At 51.3% G+C, this 16,370-nt stretch overlaps 1 protein-coding gene across 3 annotated transcripts in view; it reads right to left on the minus strand.

Moving 5' to 3' along the window:
• PCSK6 (proprotein convertase subtilisin/kexin type 6) overlaps nucleotides 1–16,370 on the minus strand; it is a 192,759-nt gene that overhangs the window by 56,518 nt on the left and 119,871 nt on the right. For 2 of the 3 annotated variants that reach the window (XM_057544204.1, XM_057544202.1), the window contains exons 10-12: nucleotides 14,172–14,275; nucleotides 12,493–12,610; nucleotides 1,513–1,701 (exon numbers count right to left, since the gene is read on the minus strand). In XM_057544204.1, coding sequence (XP_057400187.1) covers nucleotides 1,513–1,701; nucleotides 12,493–12,610; nucleotides 14,172–14,275 — 411 coding nt within the window. The remainder of the gene's footprint in view (nucleotides 1–1,512; nucleotides 1,702–12,492; nucleotides 12,611–14,171; nucleotides 14,276–16,370) is intronic. The other variant, XM_057544203.1, reaches the window with a different exon arrangement.

Raw genomic sequence — 16,370 nt, forward strand, 5'->3', positions numbered from 1 at the left:
GCAAGGACAGGGCCCTGGGGTGCTCTAGTGAGTATTTGCCCTGGAACGTGAGCCCAGTATCGGACAGCTTCCGATTTTTCAAGAAGCACTAGAAATTTGGACTTTTAAAGGAAATCTCTAAAAGTTCTGATTAATAGTAACAGCAACTCTGGTTGCAACATAGCACAAAGCTGCAGCTTGCCAGCCGGCACCCTCAAAATACTCGTGCGCATGGTGGTCTCCCACGTGCAGAGGGTGTCCCGGGCCTACCTTCAGAGGGGAGATGCCACCTGTCACTCTTGTGCTATGAGTGGGGAGCCCAGCAGGGGCCAAGCTTGGTGCCCAAGCCGTGGGAGCTGATGAAGCCAGGGTCTGGTCTCCGGGTGTGTCCAGCGCACTGAGGACAAGCCCAGGGCTGGGCCCACCGTCTCCTGCCACAGAGGGACCGGGCTGCTGGGGAGGCAGCGGGTGGCAAAGAGGACACAGCACACTCCCCTCTCTCTGATGGAGGCCGACTGCCTCTCTCCGTGTCATGCAGAGCAGCCGGGGACAGAGGGGCATCAAGAGAAAGGGCCCCTCCTGCCTGGTCCTGTCTGGAGGCTGTCACTCACCCCCATTTCTGAATCCTGCAGCTGCAAGAAGGGCTGCAGCCCTGGGCAGGGACCCAAACGAGGCCAGGGGGCCCAGGTGGAGCACGCAGGCAGCGGGGGCTGCGGTCCAGCGGGCAGGGCTGTCTCAGGGTGCGTCCCAAGGGGTACTGGGCACGACTGCCAGTTCTGTTTTTCAAGAGAAGCGGGAAATGCTGATTTGTCCGTGAAACCTTTTTCCTCCTTCTGCCTCGTAGCTGGAAGGAGCCGGAAAAGGAGGCCCAGGCCCCTCTAGCCTCCCCCGAGCTCCCGATACCACTTCACTCTGATGACCTGCAAGTCACATAAATGCAGCAAAGCGCTTCTTCTTGTCTCGAAATCTGTCGAAGAAATGACTCCACAGCCTTGCACAAACAGGGCACCACAAACTGTACACCGGGCTCCAAGAGTTCAGAACCCCCCTGTCAGAGCATCTGCTCCACAGGGACCGTCCTAGTGCATCGGCAAGACCTCCGCAGAGAGAAGCCTCCTAACACCTGTGCGTCTCCCTCAGAGCCTCCTGCCCGTGCAGGCTCTACCCCAGGACACAAAACAGTGCTCCTCTGACACGCGTTCTCCCTTAAAATGCAGAATGAATACGATAAAAATTATCTCCAAGGACCTCAGCAATGAAGTCATAGCCAGAATTCCATGCATTTCTCCACTAAGCAACGAAACAACCACAAACCTTTGTCACTACTTACTGCCTGAAATGGAGAGTTTCCCAGGGCGGCTTCGAAGGGCAGGTTGCAGGAGGCTATTTTTTCAGGTTTGTTGGGTCTACGTGTGAGTGTCTTCAAGAGACAGAAACAGCTAGACCCCCAACGTGCCGGGTGCCTTGCAGGGCCACGTGACCTTGAGGTGAGCCCAGCTCCCGCCCCGGCCCCCCAGGCCAGCCTGGATTTACCTCTTTGCCAAAAGCTGAGACTTGGTCCCTGAGGGAGAAATCAAGTGGATCTGCAGGTCCCCTCGGCGTGGGTGGGAGACGGTGATTCGGGCCACCACATGCTCCAGGTAGCCCACACGCTGGTCGGAGTGGTCGGCGCAGGCGGTGGTCAGGGCGCTGGTCCTCAGCGTCTGCACCACGGGGATGCTCCTGGTGGAGGAGGGAGGGGCTTAGCACTTGGCACCTGAAGCCCTAAGTCGTGCACGAAGGGGACGGAGCCAGGCCTCCCGGCCGCAGCCCCTTGGTCTCACACTCAGAAGTGCCTGTCGGGGTTACATCACCTGCCCAGAAGAGGTTTATCGTTCTGGAATTTGCTTAGAGACATTTAAAGAATGTCTTCTTGTGCAGACTCGGCTAACGTACCCATGGATCCGCCCCCTCGGTGCCCTAACCCTTTGGCCAGCTCATCTCCTCAATGCCTGGGTTCTGCAAGGCTTTAAAACCCCAGCACTTCTGTCTCAAAGACTGGCCTTGAAGATATAAGTCGTGATGCTGAATGATAACAACAGCAAACATTTCCTGAGTTGGCTGTGTGCCGGACACCAGCCCCTGTTGTGAGAATTCACGAGGACCGACCGACCCGTTTGATCCAGAGAGAGATCAAGGACCGTGCCCAAGGTCACAGAGCTACTGAGAGGCAGAGCTGGGGTTTAAGACTCTGAGTCCCCAGAGGTGCCCAGCTTGTGTGGACCCACACTCGTGTTCAAGAAACCAGGAAAGAGGAGACGGACAAGGGACCCAGGGCCAGACCTGGCCTCTGGTGCTGAATGCACTGGTCGAGGCCACAGTGACTGGACAGGAGATGGTCTGCTCCGGACCGTCTGCTTGAAGGCTGGGGACCCCTTCCTCCCCCGCCCCGTGAAGGGAGTGGATGACAGTTCTCTGTACAAACTCAGGGGAGCTTTATCATCTGGGGTGGAATCTGAGGACAGGCACCAAGCCCCAGTCATTCAAGACTCAGATCCACCAGGATTTTCTCACGTGCTCCCCAGATGGAGCAGACAAGCCTGCACACGACGCTGCTGCAGAGCCCCGGCCGGGCCACCCTCTGAGTCTGCACCACCGCGGTCACCCTAATGGTCTGTAAACTGAACAAAGGCCACCCTCCGCCCAGCAGCACAGGAATAATTCCCCACCGCTTGGCCAGCGCTCTGTTTATTATGGGGAGCGCTTTTCCCATTATGCCTGACTTCCCTCTGGGGAGGTGCGGGGCTCGCAGCATGGGTTCAGCATCTCAGGAATTATGTCGCTTGGCTCGACTGGGCCCGAGTCATAAAAAACAATCAAAACACTTATAAACAGTGATGTAATTCCCTCAGAGACTCTCTAAATATTTGAAAACATGATTTGCATACATCCTAAATTGATTTAGAGATGCTGAGTTCTTCCATTGCCTTCTCCCAAGTTTCACTGTCTGTGTTTACAGGTCAGTGGGGCCCCCCGCTGCGGGAGACGCAGCGCAGAACAGAAAGCTCTGGAGAGTTCCAGCCCCGCCGGGCACACATGTATCTCGAGGTAAATTATTCCCGGCCCTCTTGCACTAAGAAGGCAGTGTGGGTGCTGGGGGGAGGGGACCCCTCCGTGTGAAGACTCACTGAACAATCCCATGCTCTCCTAGGCTGAAGAGCAAGATGTGGGTGAAACAGAAACAAAAGTCATAATGAAGTTTTAAACTCTGTACCTGCCCCCACTCCCGACCATTTGCCAATTAGGATGCGGAGCAATCACCCTGCTCTAGAAACAGACCTGGGATCCCAGCTAGGAAACCTTAATCCTAGGGATGAGGTGCAGGCATTCAGAGAATAGGAGCAGGAGAAAAAAAAAAGGGCAGCCCGACCCCCCTCACGGCCGCCTCCCTGGGCCAAGCCCTGGTGTGGACATCCAGAGGAAAGCGCAGCTCAGGGCGTGTGACGTCCTCAACAAGACTGTCAAAGCCTCTTGCAATCTGCTGTTTTTACTCCTGCTCAGGGACCCCAGCTGCCAGGCCCCGAGGTCACAAAGGTTGGCCAGTCTGACGCACAGAAGCTGCAGGGTTTAGGTTAAACAATGCATAGAAACACAAACACAGGTAAGTTGTACTTTAATCACCAAAACTGATTTAGAGAGATCTTACAGCTCCCAAGATAACCGAAAATGTTCCTCTGCTACTAAACTCCGAAACTGTTGTCTGTGCACAAAGCCATCTTCCCAGGACCTAGGGGAACCGAGGAGTAAAAGGTCCTATAAGACCTCCCTCCAGACCCAGTGATATTCAAGCTCTGGGGGCTGCCCTCCTTAGAAGAGGGCTCTGGGGACAGAGACGTGTCACTTCCTGCTAAGCCACACGTCAGACTTAATTATGGACCTTTCAGATGTTCCTTCATCCTAAGGCCCCTCAGCAGCTCCCTTCTCCTGAGGGGGGAGGGATACCAGCCCACAGGCTTCATAGTAACTTCCCGGTACCTCCATCCATTAGATAATACCATCTAATTGCTTGTAAATGCGTAGAAACAAGTTCGCAGTTTACTAAATTCAAGGCGCTAGCCAAATCACAACGCTTAGAATCTTATGGCATCAGTGACATTCAGAGCCAGAGGTAGAAATGTTTTCTAGTAAACCAAGTGGCTGGGAAAAGCAGGAGAAGGTGGGCCATGGGCAGAAGCTCTCTGCCTCCCCGCGTCTTTCTGCTCAAGCTGGGAAGCCACTACAGGTCAGCACACGGAGACCTCCTTTCACTGCACTTCGCTTAATTGCGTTCTGTACAAATTGAAGGTCTACAGCAACCCTGCGACAAGCAAGTCTGTCGGCGACACTTTTCCAAAAGCATTCGCTCACTTAGTGTCACGTTTTGGTAATTCTCACAATACTTCAAACACTTCAGTATTATTATTAAAAGTTCTGGTGGTCTGTGATGAGTGATCTTTGATGTTACTATTGCAAAAAGATTATGACTCGCTGAAGGCTCAGATCATGGTGACCCTTTTTTGGTGATAAAGTATCTTCTATTAAGGTATGTACATTGTCTTTTTAAACATAATGCTGTTGCACACTTAACAGACTACGGCACATTGGAAACGTAACTTTTATATGCACTGGGAAACCAAAAAATTCATGTGACTCGTTTTATTGCAGTGGTCTGGAACTGAACCAATGATACCTCTAAGGTCTGCCTGCATGCCTCACTCCCACCTTGAAGACCTCTCCCCAGCTCAGCTGCAAGGCCAGACCTGTGCCTTGGCCCCGAGCATCCCCAGGGTGACGCCACCTTTCCACGGGCAGGGCTGGGGCCAAGCGGGCCGTGCTCAGTTCCTCCCCCGACAGTCCTGAGGTCACGTGGAGCAGGAGACCCAGTGGAACCAGAAAGCAGCAGCGTCCTTCCCCCTGTGGTATTTGGCATCTGTCTGGGGGAGAGGAGGCTGCTGCAGAGCCGAGGACCATGACAACAGAGGGTCATCCAGGAAGGTCAACCAGGAAACCCCTGCATCGACCTTCTAAAGGGTCATGATTGGATGGAGAGGGGTTAATTGGGACAGACTTATTAGACTTAGGAAGGCAACATGGCCTGTGGGAGGGCCTGGGGCCATCTGTATGGGGACAGCAAGGAGGCTCTGAGTCACTTCCTGGGTCTATGTTCCAGGATGACCGTTTTTGGAAGGAGGGTCATGAGAGTCTGAGGCAGAGATTCTGTGACTTTCTTACTCAGGTTAGTTCACATTTAGGATTTTCCTTAGATGAAATTACTTTTGATTATCAAACCACAGATGATCATTTAGGCTGCAAATAAAATTTAGCTAAAAAAAAAAAAAAGAGGCCAATCCAGTATATTAATTTGGACAGGGCTGTCCATGATTAATTGGGCTATAAGGTGTTTTAAACGCACAGTGTTTAAATTTATGGTACATAGTTTTCTTCTATGTGAAATGAAGGGGCTAAATTAGCTGACTTTTAAACATTCCTTCCAATTCTAAGGTTCAGTCTGACGGGGGTGGGGGGAGACAATGAAATTACAGTCAATCCTCATGATCATGAGTCCATATTTGCAAATTCACCTACCCACTAAAATTTATTTATAACTTCAAATCAATACTTGTGGTGCTTTTGTGGTCATTTGCAGAGAGAGAGGCAAAATATGTGAACTGCCCAGCGTGTGTGTTCCCAGCTGAGGTCGAACAAGCTCATACTATGAACAAATGTCCTTCTGGTCTACCGAGTGCCACGTTTTTCACATTTTTGTGCTTTCTGTTGGTGGTTTCACTGTTTAAAATGGCCCCAAGCACAGCGCTGCAGTGCTGGCTGATGTCCTAAGCACAGGAAGGCACTGATGTGGCTTGTGGAGAAAATCCATGTGTTGGTTCAGGCATCGTCCAGGCCTGAGTTACAGTGCCGCCGACCATGGCTCACTGTCGACGAGTCAACTATACACTTTAAAGTGTCTCTAGACAGAAACACACATGAAACAAGTTTCTGTATTGACCGGTTGACAAAAGTGTCGTGACCAGAGGCTCCCAGGAATGATGGTGCTGCATTCATGAAGTCAGCATTTGTAGTGACGTCATAGAACTACTGTGAACAATGAGAATCACGGTATCGTTCAACTTCAACTGCTTGTCTTAGAAGTAGGGAGCGCTCACAATGTGGGGGAAACAGGTTTTTTCTTTTTTTTAGTTAATTATTTATTTATTTTTGGCTGCGTTGGGTCTTCGTTGTTGTGCGTGGGCTTTCTCTAGTTGTGGCGAGCAGGGGCTACATTTTGTTGTGGTGCGTGGACTTATCATTGAGGTGGCTAATCTTGTTGCAGGGCGCAGGCTCTAGGCATGTGGGCTTCAGCAGTTGTGGCACGCAGACTCAGCAGTTGTGGCGCACGGGCTTAGTTGCTCTGCGGCATGTGGGATCTTCGTGGACCAGGGCTCGAACCCGTGTCCCCTGCACTGGCAGGTGGATTCTTAACCACTGCGCCACCAGGGAAGCCTGGGGAAACAGGTTTGCATCAAAAAATAAGCTAAGGGGACTCCCCTGGTGGTCCAGTGATTAAGACTTCACTTTCCAATGCAAGGGGTGCAGGTTTGATCCCTGGTCAGGGAGCTAAGATGCCTTGTGGCCAAAAAACCAAAACATAAGACAGAAGCAATATTGCAACAAACTCAATAAAGATTTTAAAAAAATGGTCCACATCAAAAAGTCTTAAAAAAAAAAAAAAGCTAAGGAGGACAAGGGCTGCAGGAAAACAAACAGTTAACTAAAGGGATATGAGGAGACAGAACAAAGGTCGAGGGCCTGGGTATGGTCACCCCCAGCGCAGGACTGCAGAGCACCCCTTGAGTTTCCTTAAGGCACCCAGGCCCATGTAGGATGCCATGATGGAGGAAGCCAGGAGCAGCGGCCTCATACAGTAGCAGGCGGGCACGGATCGGATGCCCTGGAGAGGGGCTGGGAGGGCAGGGAACCTGCGCAGTACAGAGCAGGAAAGAGGGGCTTCTAGCTGCCTGAAGAGCCGTGAGCCCCAGTTGTGTGCCACAGCCCCCCTGCAGAGCCCTGGAGTCGGGCCGGCATGGGTCCAGCCACACAGGTGCTCCGGGCCAGCCCAGCTGACCTGCTGCACGACAGACACCAGGGCCCGGCCCCTTGGGTGGTGGCGGCTGACGGAGACTGCAAGAGCCTGCAGGTAGCCAGGGCCAAGCTGCCTTCCCGTCTCAGAGCCAGTGTGCCCCGCAGCCGGGATGCAGAGGGATGGAGGGAAGGTGTCCTGGGGGACATGGTTCCATCCTGCCTGAGCTCCTGGGATGCACTCCTGCCCAGAGGGACACGGTTCCCGGTCTTCCCTCCTGAGTAGAAGGACCAGGCCACCCTAGTGTGACCTTCAGAGAACGGTGTTCATTGGCATTAAGTGCAGGCGTCCTGGTGAGGGCTGTGGCCACACCTGCCAGTTCTGCGTGAGGTCGTGTGGGTTCTGAGCCAGGGGCCTGGGTGTCCGTGGTCACAACGAAGAGCACTGTCACCCCTCTATCCTCGCCCGCCCCTCGGCCCTAACCGGGCTGTCCTCCCCTGGGGTACATCCTGTTCAGGGAGACGGTCCCCAGGGCCATGACCCGAGGAGTCACAGGGCCACCCTCTCTGCAGATCCTGCCCGGGACCCAGCCTGTGCTCAGACATGAGCATGGCACCCACTGTGCCCTGGGGGACCACTCAGGCCCTGCTGGTGCCCCTCTGCTGGCCTGCTCCGTCCAGAACCACCCCCACCCTTGAGTCAGGCTCAGGCCAGGAGGAGCAGAAAGGCCAGCAGCACAGCAGGAGAGAGGCTGTGATGGGCGGGGGCTGGGGGCTGCCATCACAGACCCGTCGGGGGAGCTGTGCTCGTTCCCTTCTGAAGGAAGGCCATGCGGACACCCCTAGTGTGGATGCTGTACATCTAGGGACTGGGGGTGGGGGATTTAGCCTGTCTCTGTCGGGATCCCCCGCCCGAGAGACAGTAATAAGTCCCTGGGGTCATGGAGAAGGTCAGGGAGCCGCCAGGAGAGACGGGCCTGCAGGCATGGGCGCGGCGAGGAACGAGAGGGGCCAGGCCCCTCACTCCGAGGCGCTGCCAGATCTCCCTGGGCCGTCTCTTTACAGCCTGTCACCCACCCCCACCCCGGAACAGCCCCCCGCCCCACAGAACAGGCTGTGGTGTCTGACCCACCTCTCAGGCACCCACAGGGAAAGCACAGCCTACGCAGCTTTCAGGGAGTGCTGAGTGTCGGTGCAGCAGGAGGGGAAATCCCTTGAACTCGCTGGGCACTTTTGCGATTGAGAATGGCTTGTTACGGGCCTTACAGATGACACCGGTGAAAATATGAGCTGAGCCCGAGTCTCTGTTGTGACATTCAAACACACGTGGAAGACATTCTTGCCTGGTCTTGGGCACAGATGGTTTTAAATCTCCTTAGAACTTTTGTCAATTACAGGAAGGTAAATAGGATCATGAACAGTGCCATCTGCCTGTGCAAAATTATTTGAAAGTCTGTGGGTGTCAGATAGAGAAGGATAAAATGAACACTTTTATAGCCTTTCTAAAAAAGTGAAAAAGAAAATCAAGCTTAGTACAATTCCCGTGAATGAAAAAGAGGCCCAGCTTTTAAGTATCTTATTTGGCTCGCAGGATTTTCTAGCCGGCACTTCCCTTGCGTCTTTAAAAACCCAGGCTACGGCGAAACAGTTTATGACATCCATGTCTCCTAACTTCGTGCTGGAAAGACAACCGGAGTCTTCTAAAGCAAAGAGGACTTATGTACTGGTCTTCGGCTTCAGCAGGTTTGGAAGATTACCATCTAGACAGCTTGTGGTTTAGTGTGGCTTGTCTTTTATTAAAGAACTCACCCACCACACAAAAGATACTTCAAAACTAAAAGCTTTGAATATTTAGGTTTATCTATAGAGCAGACCATTTATTTCTAGATGTTCAAGAATTAACTGTGCACTAACCACATGCTGTTTACTTTTCTGGTATTTCATTAAACCAGACTGCGTGTGATGTCATTTTATAACAACTCTGCTTGTAAATACGTAGGTGAATGTGATGGATGACAATTATCAGGCCCTTACTGTGAGCCGGGCATTGTTCTAAGCACTCCGTGTGTATTCACTCATTCAAAACCCCCAACCAGGGTGTGAGGTTTGGGAGTTGTTTTAAATCCCCACGTCATAGATGAAGAAACTGAGGCTCAAAGGAGTTAAGAAGCAGCCGCGGCTGGCTGTCAGTGCTCTTCATTCCTGCCCTGCCCGTGACCACGGACACCCAGGCCCGCTGGCTCAGACGTCACCGCAGAACTGGCAGGTGTGGCCACAGTCCTTGCCGGGATGCCTGCACTTAATAGCAAGGAACACTGTTCTCTGAAGGTCACAGTAAGGTGGCCTGGTCCTTATACTCAGGTGGGAAGACAGGGAAACGTGTCCCATGGGTACATGGGTCCGCACAGGGCGGCCAAAGAGGCCCCCTCCCCCCTTCCTCCCTCTCTCTCTCGGTGTTCTTCTCCACTGGAAGCACTGAAGCCAGGTCTGGGACATTCACGGCATCCTAAGATTCCACCATGAGAAGGAAAATCCAGAAAGAGGCCAAGACAGTGGACAGCTGTCTCCGGGGACCCCTGGACCAAGAAACATCTGCAGAGAGGGAGCAGGGAGAGGCAGAGGGAGAAGCAGGCGTGTGGGAAGACTTCCTTTTCATCTGTAAGCTAAATGGTCCCAGCAGCTTAGGCAAAGCTACACAAGAACCCTGATGAAGGAAACCAGCCATAAGCACTGGGGGTGCTCAGCGGCCCTGGCTCAAGCGACCCTGGCAGGCAGGCTGCAGCTCTGCCGGGAGATGAAGCCATCAGGGCTAAACACGTATCTGCCTTCCAGGCGGGAGCACTTGGCTGTCTGTCTCTCTCTTGGCTCTTATGTCCTTGGGAACAACTGAATGTGCAGTTGAGGTTTGGGACAGCAGATTGGCTGAATATTCCAGAGAGTCTGAAACTGCTAAACGTAAAGATGATTTTCCCTTAGAAACAGAAGTGCGATTCTTCCCGTCTGCTGGAATTTGCGGGGACCTTTGCTCAAAGGACAGGAACAATGTCACACTGTGTGGTATGGCTGTGCCCCTCAACCCATGCTGTCTAGACTCCGTGTACCAGCACTTAAAAAACAAAATAAAATAAAAATAAAAACAACCCTTCGCCACCTAGGCACCACTCTCCCATCTTAAAACTATTTCTGGCAGGAGAAGAATGCTTCATTCAGGAGCTGCCCCAACGGGGAGGCCAGCGGAAAGGAAGGGCTGCAGCCTGGACGCGGCCGGGCAGAGGGCAGCCTCGCGGGTGGGACCCAGCCCCCGAGTCCAGCACCATCTAACCTGGAGCTTGAGTGTCTGTGTGCCAGGGGTCTTCCAAATAACCAAGCAAAAGAATGCAAAAGGCCTCTTAATCTCAGAAAACCTTCCACTTTCTCCTGAGTTTGACAGTCTAAGGCTCCCCAGAGAAAACGATGCTTTCAAATGTCAAGGCTGAGACTCGCCTGCTGGCCGACCAGCTCCTCAGGCCTTGGAGGGAAAACCCGGCAGTCAGTCTTCACAATTAGCAGCAGGAGGGAAATGCAATTTTTCAAAAGATCCTTCTGTGGCTATTCATCCAACAAATACCTTCTGAATTCCTACTGTATGCAAGGCATCAGCAAGAAACACTTTGCTCAACATTTTATAGCAGAAGGGCATATTATAAGAGGTAGATGTCTTTAAGGAAGGGGCGATCTCAAAGAGAGTGATCTATATTTGTTGATAAAGCAAGAATCCCTTTTAATCACCCCATCATTTCTTTTTTTTTCAAACACACATTTTCCAAAGGTAATAAACAGTTACAGATAGAAAGAAATGCATTCCATTCTTCATCAGATTTTAAAGCCTAGAGAAACACCATTCTGAAAAGGATAAAATGGACAGCGGCAACAGCAGAATTCAGGAGAATAATCTGATTTCCTCTCCTAATGGAATAGGGTTCTTGCTATTTTATTTACTTTATAGCTGATTTTTTTGGCCATGTGACACAGCCTGCAGGATGTTAATTTCCCAACCAGGGATTGAACCTGTGCCCCCTGCAGTGGAAGCGCGGAGTCTTAACCACTGGACTGCCAGGGAATTCCATACAGCTGATTTTTTTAAGAACTACCATATGACCCAGCAATCCCACCACTGGGCATATACCCTGAGAAAACCATAATTCAAAAAGAGTCATGTACCACAATGTTCACTGTAGCACTATTTACAGTAGCCAGGACATGGAAGCAGCCTAAATGTCCACTGACAGATGAATGGATAAAGAAGACGTGGCACATATATACAATGGAACTTTACTCAGCCATAAAAAGAAAAGAAATTGAATTATTTGTAGTGAGGTAGATGGACCTAAAGTCTGTCATACAAAGTGAAGTAAGTTAGAAAGAGAAAAACAAATACTATACGCTAACACATATATGGATTCAAAAAAAAAAAAAAAGGTTCTCATGAACCTAGGGGCAGGACAGGAATAAAGACACAGACATGGAGAATGGACTTGAGGATATGGGGAGGGGGAAGGGTAAGCTGGGATGAAGTGAGAGAGTGGCATGGACATATATACACTACCAAACGTAAAATAGATAGCTAGTGGGAAGCAGCCGCATAGCACAGGGAGATCAGCTTGGTGCTTTGTGACCACCTAGAGGGGTGGGATAGGGAGGGTGGGAGGGAGATGCAAGACGGAGGGGATATGGGGATATATGTATACATATAGCTGCTTCACTTTGCTATGCAGCAGAAACTAACACCACATTGTAAAGCAATTATACTACAATAAAGATGTTAAAAAAAAAAAATCCCAGTGTTTACACTTGAAGCTTATCTGAGTCCATGCTGTGCACTCTGAGCTTATCTGAGACACCGTGCTGATGTGCACTCTGGATACTAAACCCTCTCCTGCCACAGAGAAGAAGCGGGGCTGCCACCCTGGTCCAGGACCCACGGGGTCTCACTGCGGACTCTCGGGGCCGGTGGAGGTGCCAGAGCTACGGCTCCAGCCTCTAGGAGGCCGCTCAGCGCTGCTGCCCATCTCGCCCCCAGCCGGCAGGGCAGCTCCCAGGTCTGGGTGGCTCTGCTAAATATTACGGCTAAGAATTTCCGATCCTAGGCTGGGGTTCAGGCTGAGGGACGGACGCCTCAGAATGGAGCAATTGACAAAAGGGGAAACTACAATGACAGCAAAAGGCCTCAGAACAGTACTGGATTAAGAATCGATTCCTTTTCCTGTTTCACAATCCACAAGAAAAAAATGCACACATGTATACAGACGCACTGCACGCACCCACATACGCATGTCCCCACCAGTGTGCACAGGAATGCGTGTATGAACACCTATCTCCCCCATCCCCGAAATACCTTCCAGCAGAGTCCAAAGGACACACGGGAAGAGCCGAGCTCACCTGGGCCTCTTGTCTGTGACGGCGACACAGCTGTGCTGCAGGGGCACCGCAGTCCACTTCTTGGCCTCCACGACGAGGGCGTCCGCGTCTACCAAGCCAAATCCATAGAGGTGGCTAACTGAAAAGACAGGGCCTTCAGACCCCGCTCCCCACTGCCACCACCGTCCGGGGACAGGCCACCTGTGTCCCTCCAGGGCTGCAGGGCCCCTGCCAGCGCCTGAGAGCCCCGGGCCACAGCACCCGTCCTTCTGAGGACACTCCCAGCTGCTTTACTCTCTCAACTCTTTCAGGCCAGGAGTGAGGGCCAGAAAATACATCCCATTTTGGTGCAAAATAAAGGAAGTGTTGAGGGGGGGCTAATACTTTCTTTTTGTAAGATGAGGGCGAGTTTCTTTATACTAAAGGGACTTCCTGGCATCTGCGCTCCCCGAATTTTGAACCGGACAAGAAAAGCAAAACATGAGATGCCTTAGTTCACGCAACCACGACGTGCAATAAGCACAATAAAACAAGGCGCTGCTCATCTCTTTTGCCATTTGCTTTCCCTGCTGAATTTCTAGGGCATTCAGGGAGAGCAGCATCACCCAGCACACAGGCTGGCCCAAGCTGGTGTTTAATTTGGCCAACGCAGGAGAGTTTCAGAGGTGAATTTAAGAGGCAAGGTCAAGAACTAGATACAATCTCTTTTCCTATTTAATTAGGCCAAAATTGAAATGTAGGTCAGCTCTTGTTACAGCACACCACTACCACAAACATTCCTGCAAGACAAAGATGCATCAGGCCTAATCAATGGCCTCCTTATTAAAAGCAATGTCCCTCGGAACTTAGGGTAACAATGCTTGACCTATATTTTTCAAAGAGTAGTATCAGGCTTGGTGTCAAAATAGTTGGACCTGAGCTAAAGAAAAGGAAAAAAAGTCCTCCCTACCATACTATGGCTGAACGTAAATCTTTTTCAAGTATCTCTGGTAAGAAGCGAGACAAACAAAGCCAGTGGCACAGTCCTATAATAACCTGCTCAAGAGGCTCCAAATATCTGGGTTACAAGCCTGGACTGTGGGTTGATTTCATGGTACCTGTGTCTGTCCCAGGCTATGATGGGGATAGAGCCCTTTTAAAACACAAGGGCTTGATGAGAGAAGTTTTATAGTTAGAAAGTAACTTATATAACTATCTCAATGTCCTCCTTGTACAGGTGAGGAAACTGAGGGATAGTTTCAAAATCGTAGAGCTACCCAGGGCTAAGAATGCAAGTTGTCCTTAGGTGGCACATAAGCAAACATCATTTATCTTAATAATTATGGATTTGTTTTAATGTGCATTAGAAAAAACATAACTACACATCAAACCCATGATTAACTAGATGTAATAGAGCTTCCTTTTAAAATATATTTCTTTGTGTAAAAAAAATAAAAATAAAAATAGGCAAGCCCATTTAAAGAGAACCATGAAGTCAATACTGGTACAGGTGGCCCCTGACGTGGCAAAAGTCGTGAGGCTTAGCGAGCCCAGAACTTGAGTGACCTTAGGGTGCTTTCCTTAAACTACTGGATTTGTACTTTTCATTCTCGTGACACATAATTAATGTTATTTGGGGGTTCTTTTTGAGAAATTTATGTCCCCGCCTATACAGGCTCCAGGAGGTCAGGACCCACCCAGCCCCGGAGTCTTGGCCGCACCTTTATGACCAGCACCGTTCACCTTCCAGTCATTTGCTTTGAGGTGGGCCGGCCTGGACGTCTTCACCAGCAGGTGCTGGACGTCCCTCCAGGTCAGCTGGCTGCTGCAATGACACAAGGACAGACGGCTGTACTCACGTGGGTTTGTAAGGCGGCCGCAAGGCCCATCAGAGGTGGGGCGCTGGGAGCTGGCCTCGTGCCTGGACTTGAGGAAGGCTCCGCGGGCTCCCCTCCTTGTCAAGGGTCAACGTCACAGCCTCTTTGTAAAGAACGGTTTCTAGTCATCAAACCCTGAGATAAGATAGTACAATGGGTGACCAAAAACCCACAGTGTTAAAGCCCAGCCTTGCTACCACGATCCACCTGAGTCTGTATGAGGCTCTATGGCAAACTCTGGCCCCGGGGAGAGGACAGCCTTACATATCAGCACGTGTTGGGAGAATCTGGACTGGTCTTCACTATGTGAGTGAGCGTTCCGTGGGCCGGGGCACGCCCAGCCATCACCTACTCAGACCCCACGCCCAGGACCACTGCCCACACACTAGAATTTGAGATTTTAGTAATTCTACATTAACAATATATTCATTTTGGTGCAGAGTAGAAACATTTCATTAAAAGAACACTTGCTCATGATTAAAAATGCAGAGATGAGATATCTTGGACACTAAGATACATTTGCTTGCCTTTTCAACACTCCTCAAAACAGGATCCACCTGACAACGATGCTCTCAGAACCCTGCTCTGTCCACAGCGCTAGGACCGCGTCACAGACAAGAATGGGAGCTCCCTGGGGACTTCCCTGGCGGTCCAGTGGTTAGGACTCTGTGCTTCCACTGCAGGGGGCATGGGTTCGATCCTTGGTTGGGGAACTAAGATCCTGCAAGCCATGCAGCACGGCCAAAAAAAAAAAAAAAGAGCGGGAGCTCCCTGGACGTGGCCTTCACCACGTCTTCTTAAGTAGCACCTGCCCTGGCCAGTCCTCACAGGCATCTTTCCAACTGCCCACTCTTTGTGTGTGTGTGTGTGTCTGCAAATATACATAACATAAAATGTACCACCTCAACCGTTTTTAAGCGTACAGTTCAGTGCCATTAAATACATTCACCTTGCTATGCAGCCGTCACCACTGTGCGTCTCCAGAACGTGATCATCTTAACCCACTGAACCTCTGCCCCCATCAAACACTCACTCCCCATCCCTCCCCCTGGCCCCTGGCCAGGCCATCCTACTTTGTCTCTATGGATTTGATGACTCCAGGTGCCTCACACAAGTGGAGTCCCAAGGTATCTGTCCTTCTGTGACTGGCTTAGTTCACTCAGCATAATGTCCTCCAGGTTCGCCCACGTTGCTGCAGGGGTCAGAACCTCCTTCCTTCTCAAGGCCGAATGACATTCCATAGACCACATTCATCTATCGATGGACATCTGGGTTGCTTCCACCTTCTGCTATTGTGAGTAATGCTGCTGTGAACATGGCTGTATAAATATCTCTTCGAGTCTCTGCTCTCAGTCCTTTTGGGTGCACACTCACAAGTGGAATTGTTAAATTATATGGTAATTCTTTGTTTCATTTTTTGCGGAGCCATCACACTGTTTTTCACAACAGCTGCACTATTTTACTTTCCCAACAAATGCCCCCTCTTTGCCTGCTTTAGTACTAGAAGCTCACCTGTGGCTTGAGTCCTGGGGGGCCTGTGTACTCCTCCTCCCTGGGGGCTCCCGCTCTCTGGGGTCTAGCCCTGGCTTCCCCTGATTTCTCCACCACGCTCTCGACACTGTGCTGGTCCCCGGCCAGTCAGTGGCCTCCTGGCTGCCTATCCCAACTGTTCCCATCAGTACAGTTTCCAGACTTTTTCTTGGCACAAGCTGACCTGCTATCCTCCCCTTATCCACTGCCCTCCTGAGGACCACAGCCAGCCTCAACTGTTAGCGGAGGACCTGAGGCCCCGAGTGGCCCACGGCTTTGCCCTCTGGTGGAGAGGCGCATGCACAGGCTTTGGAGTCCAGACGGCAGATGTGCCTGCCGCCCTTTCCCCTGCTTGGCCGGGCTCGTCACCCCTCACATCCACAGGGTCCACCAAGGATGGAGAAAGCCAGCCCCCCGGGAGCTCAGCACAGATGCCAGGAAGCCTGGGCTTCAGACCTGACACAGAAAGGGTCCAGAAAGGGAGGATGTGAGAAACCATCTTACTAGGAGAAA

Source organism: Balaenoptera acutorostrata, chromosome 3, assembly GCF_949987535.1.
Source record: "Balaenoptera acutorostrata chromosome 3, mBalAcu1.1, whole genome shotgun sequence".
NCBI classification, from domain to species: Eukaryota; Metazoa; Chordata; class Mammalia; order Artiodactyla; family Balaenopteridae; genus Balaenoptera; species Balaenoptera acutorostrata.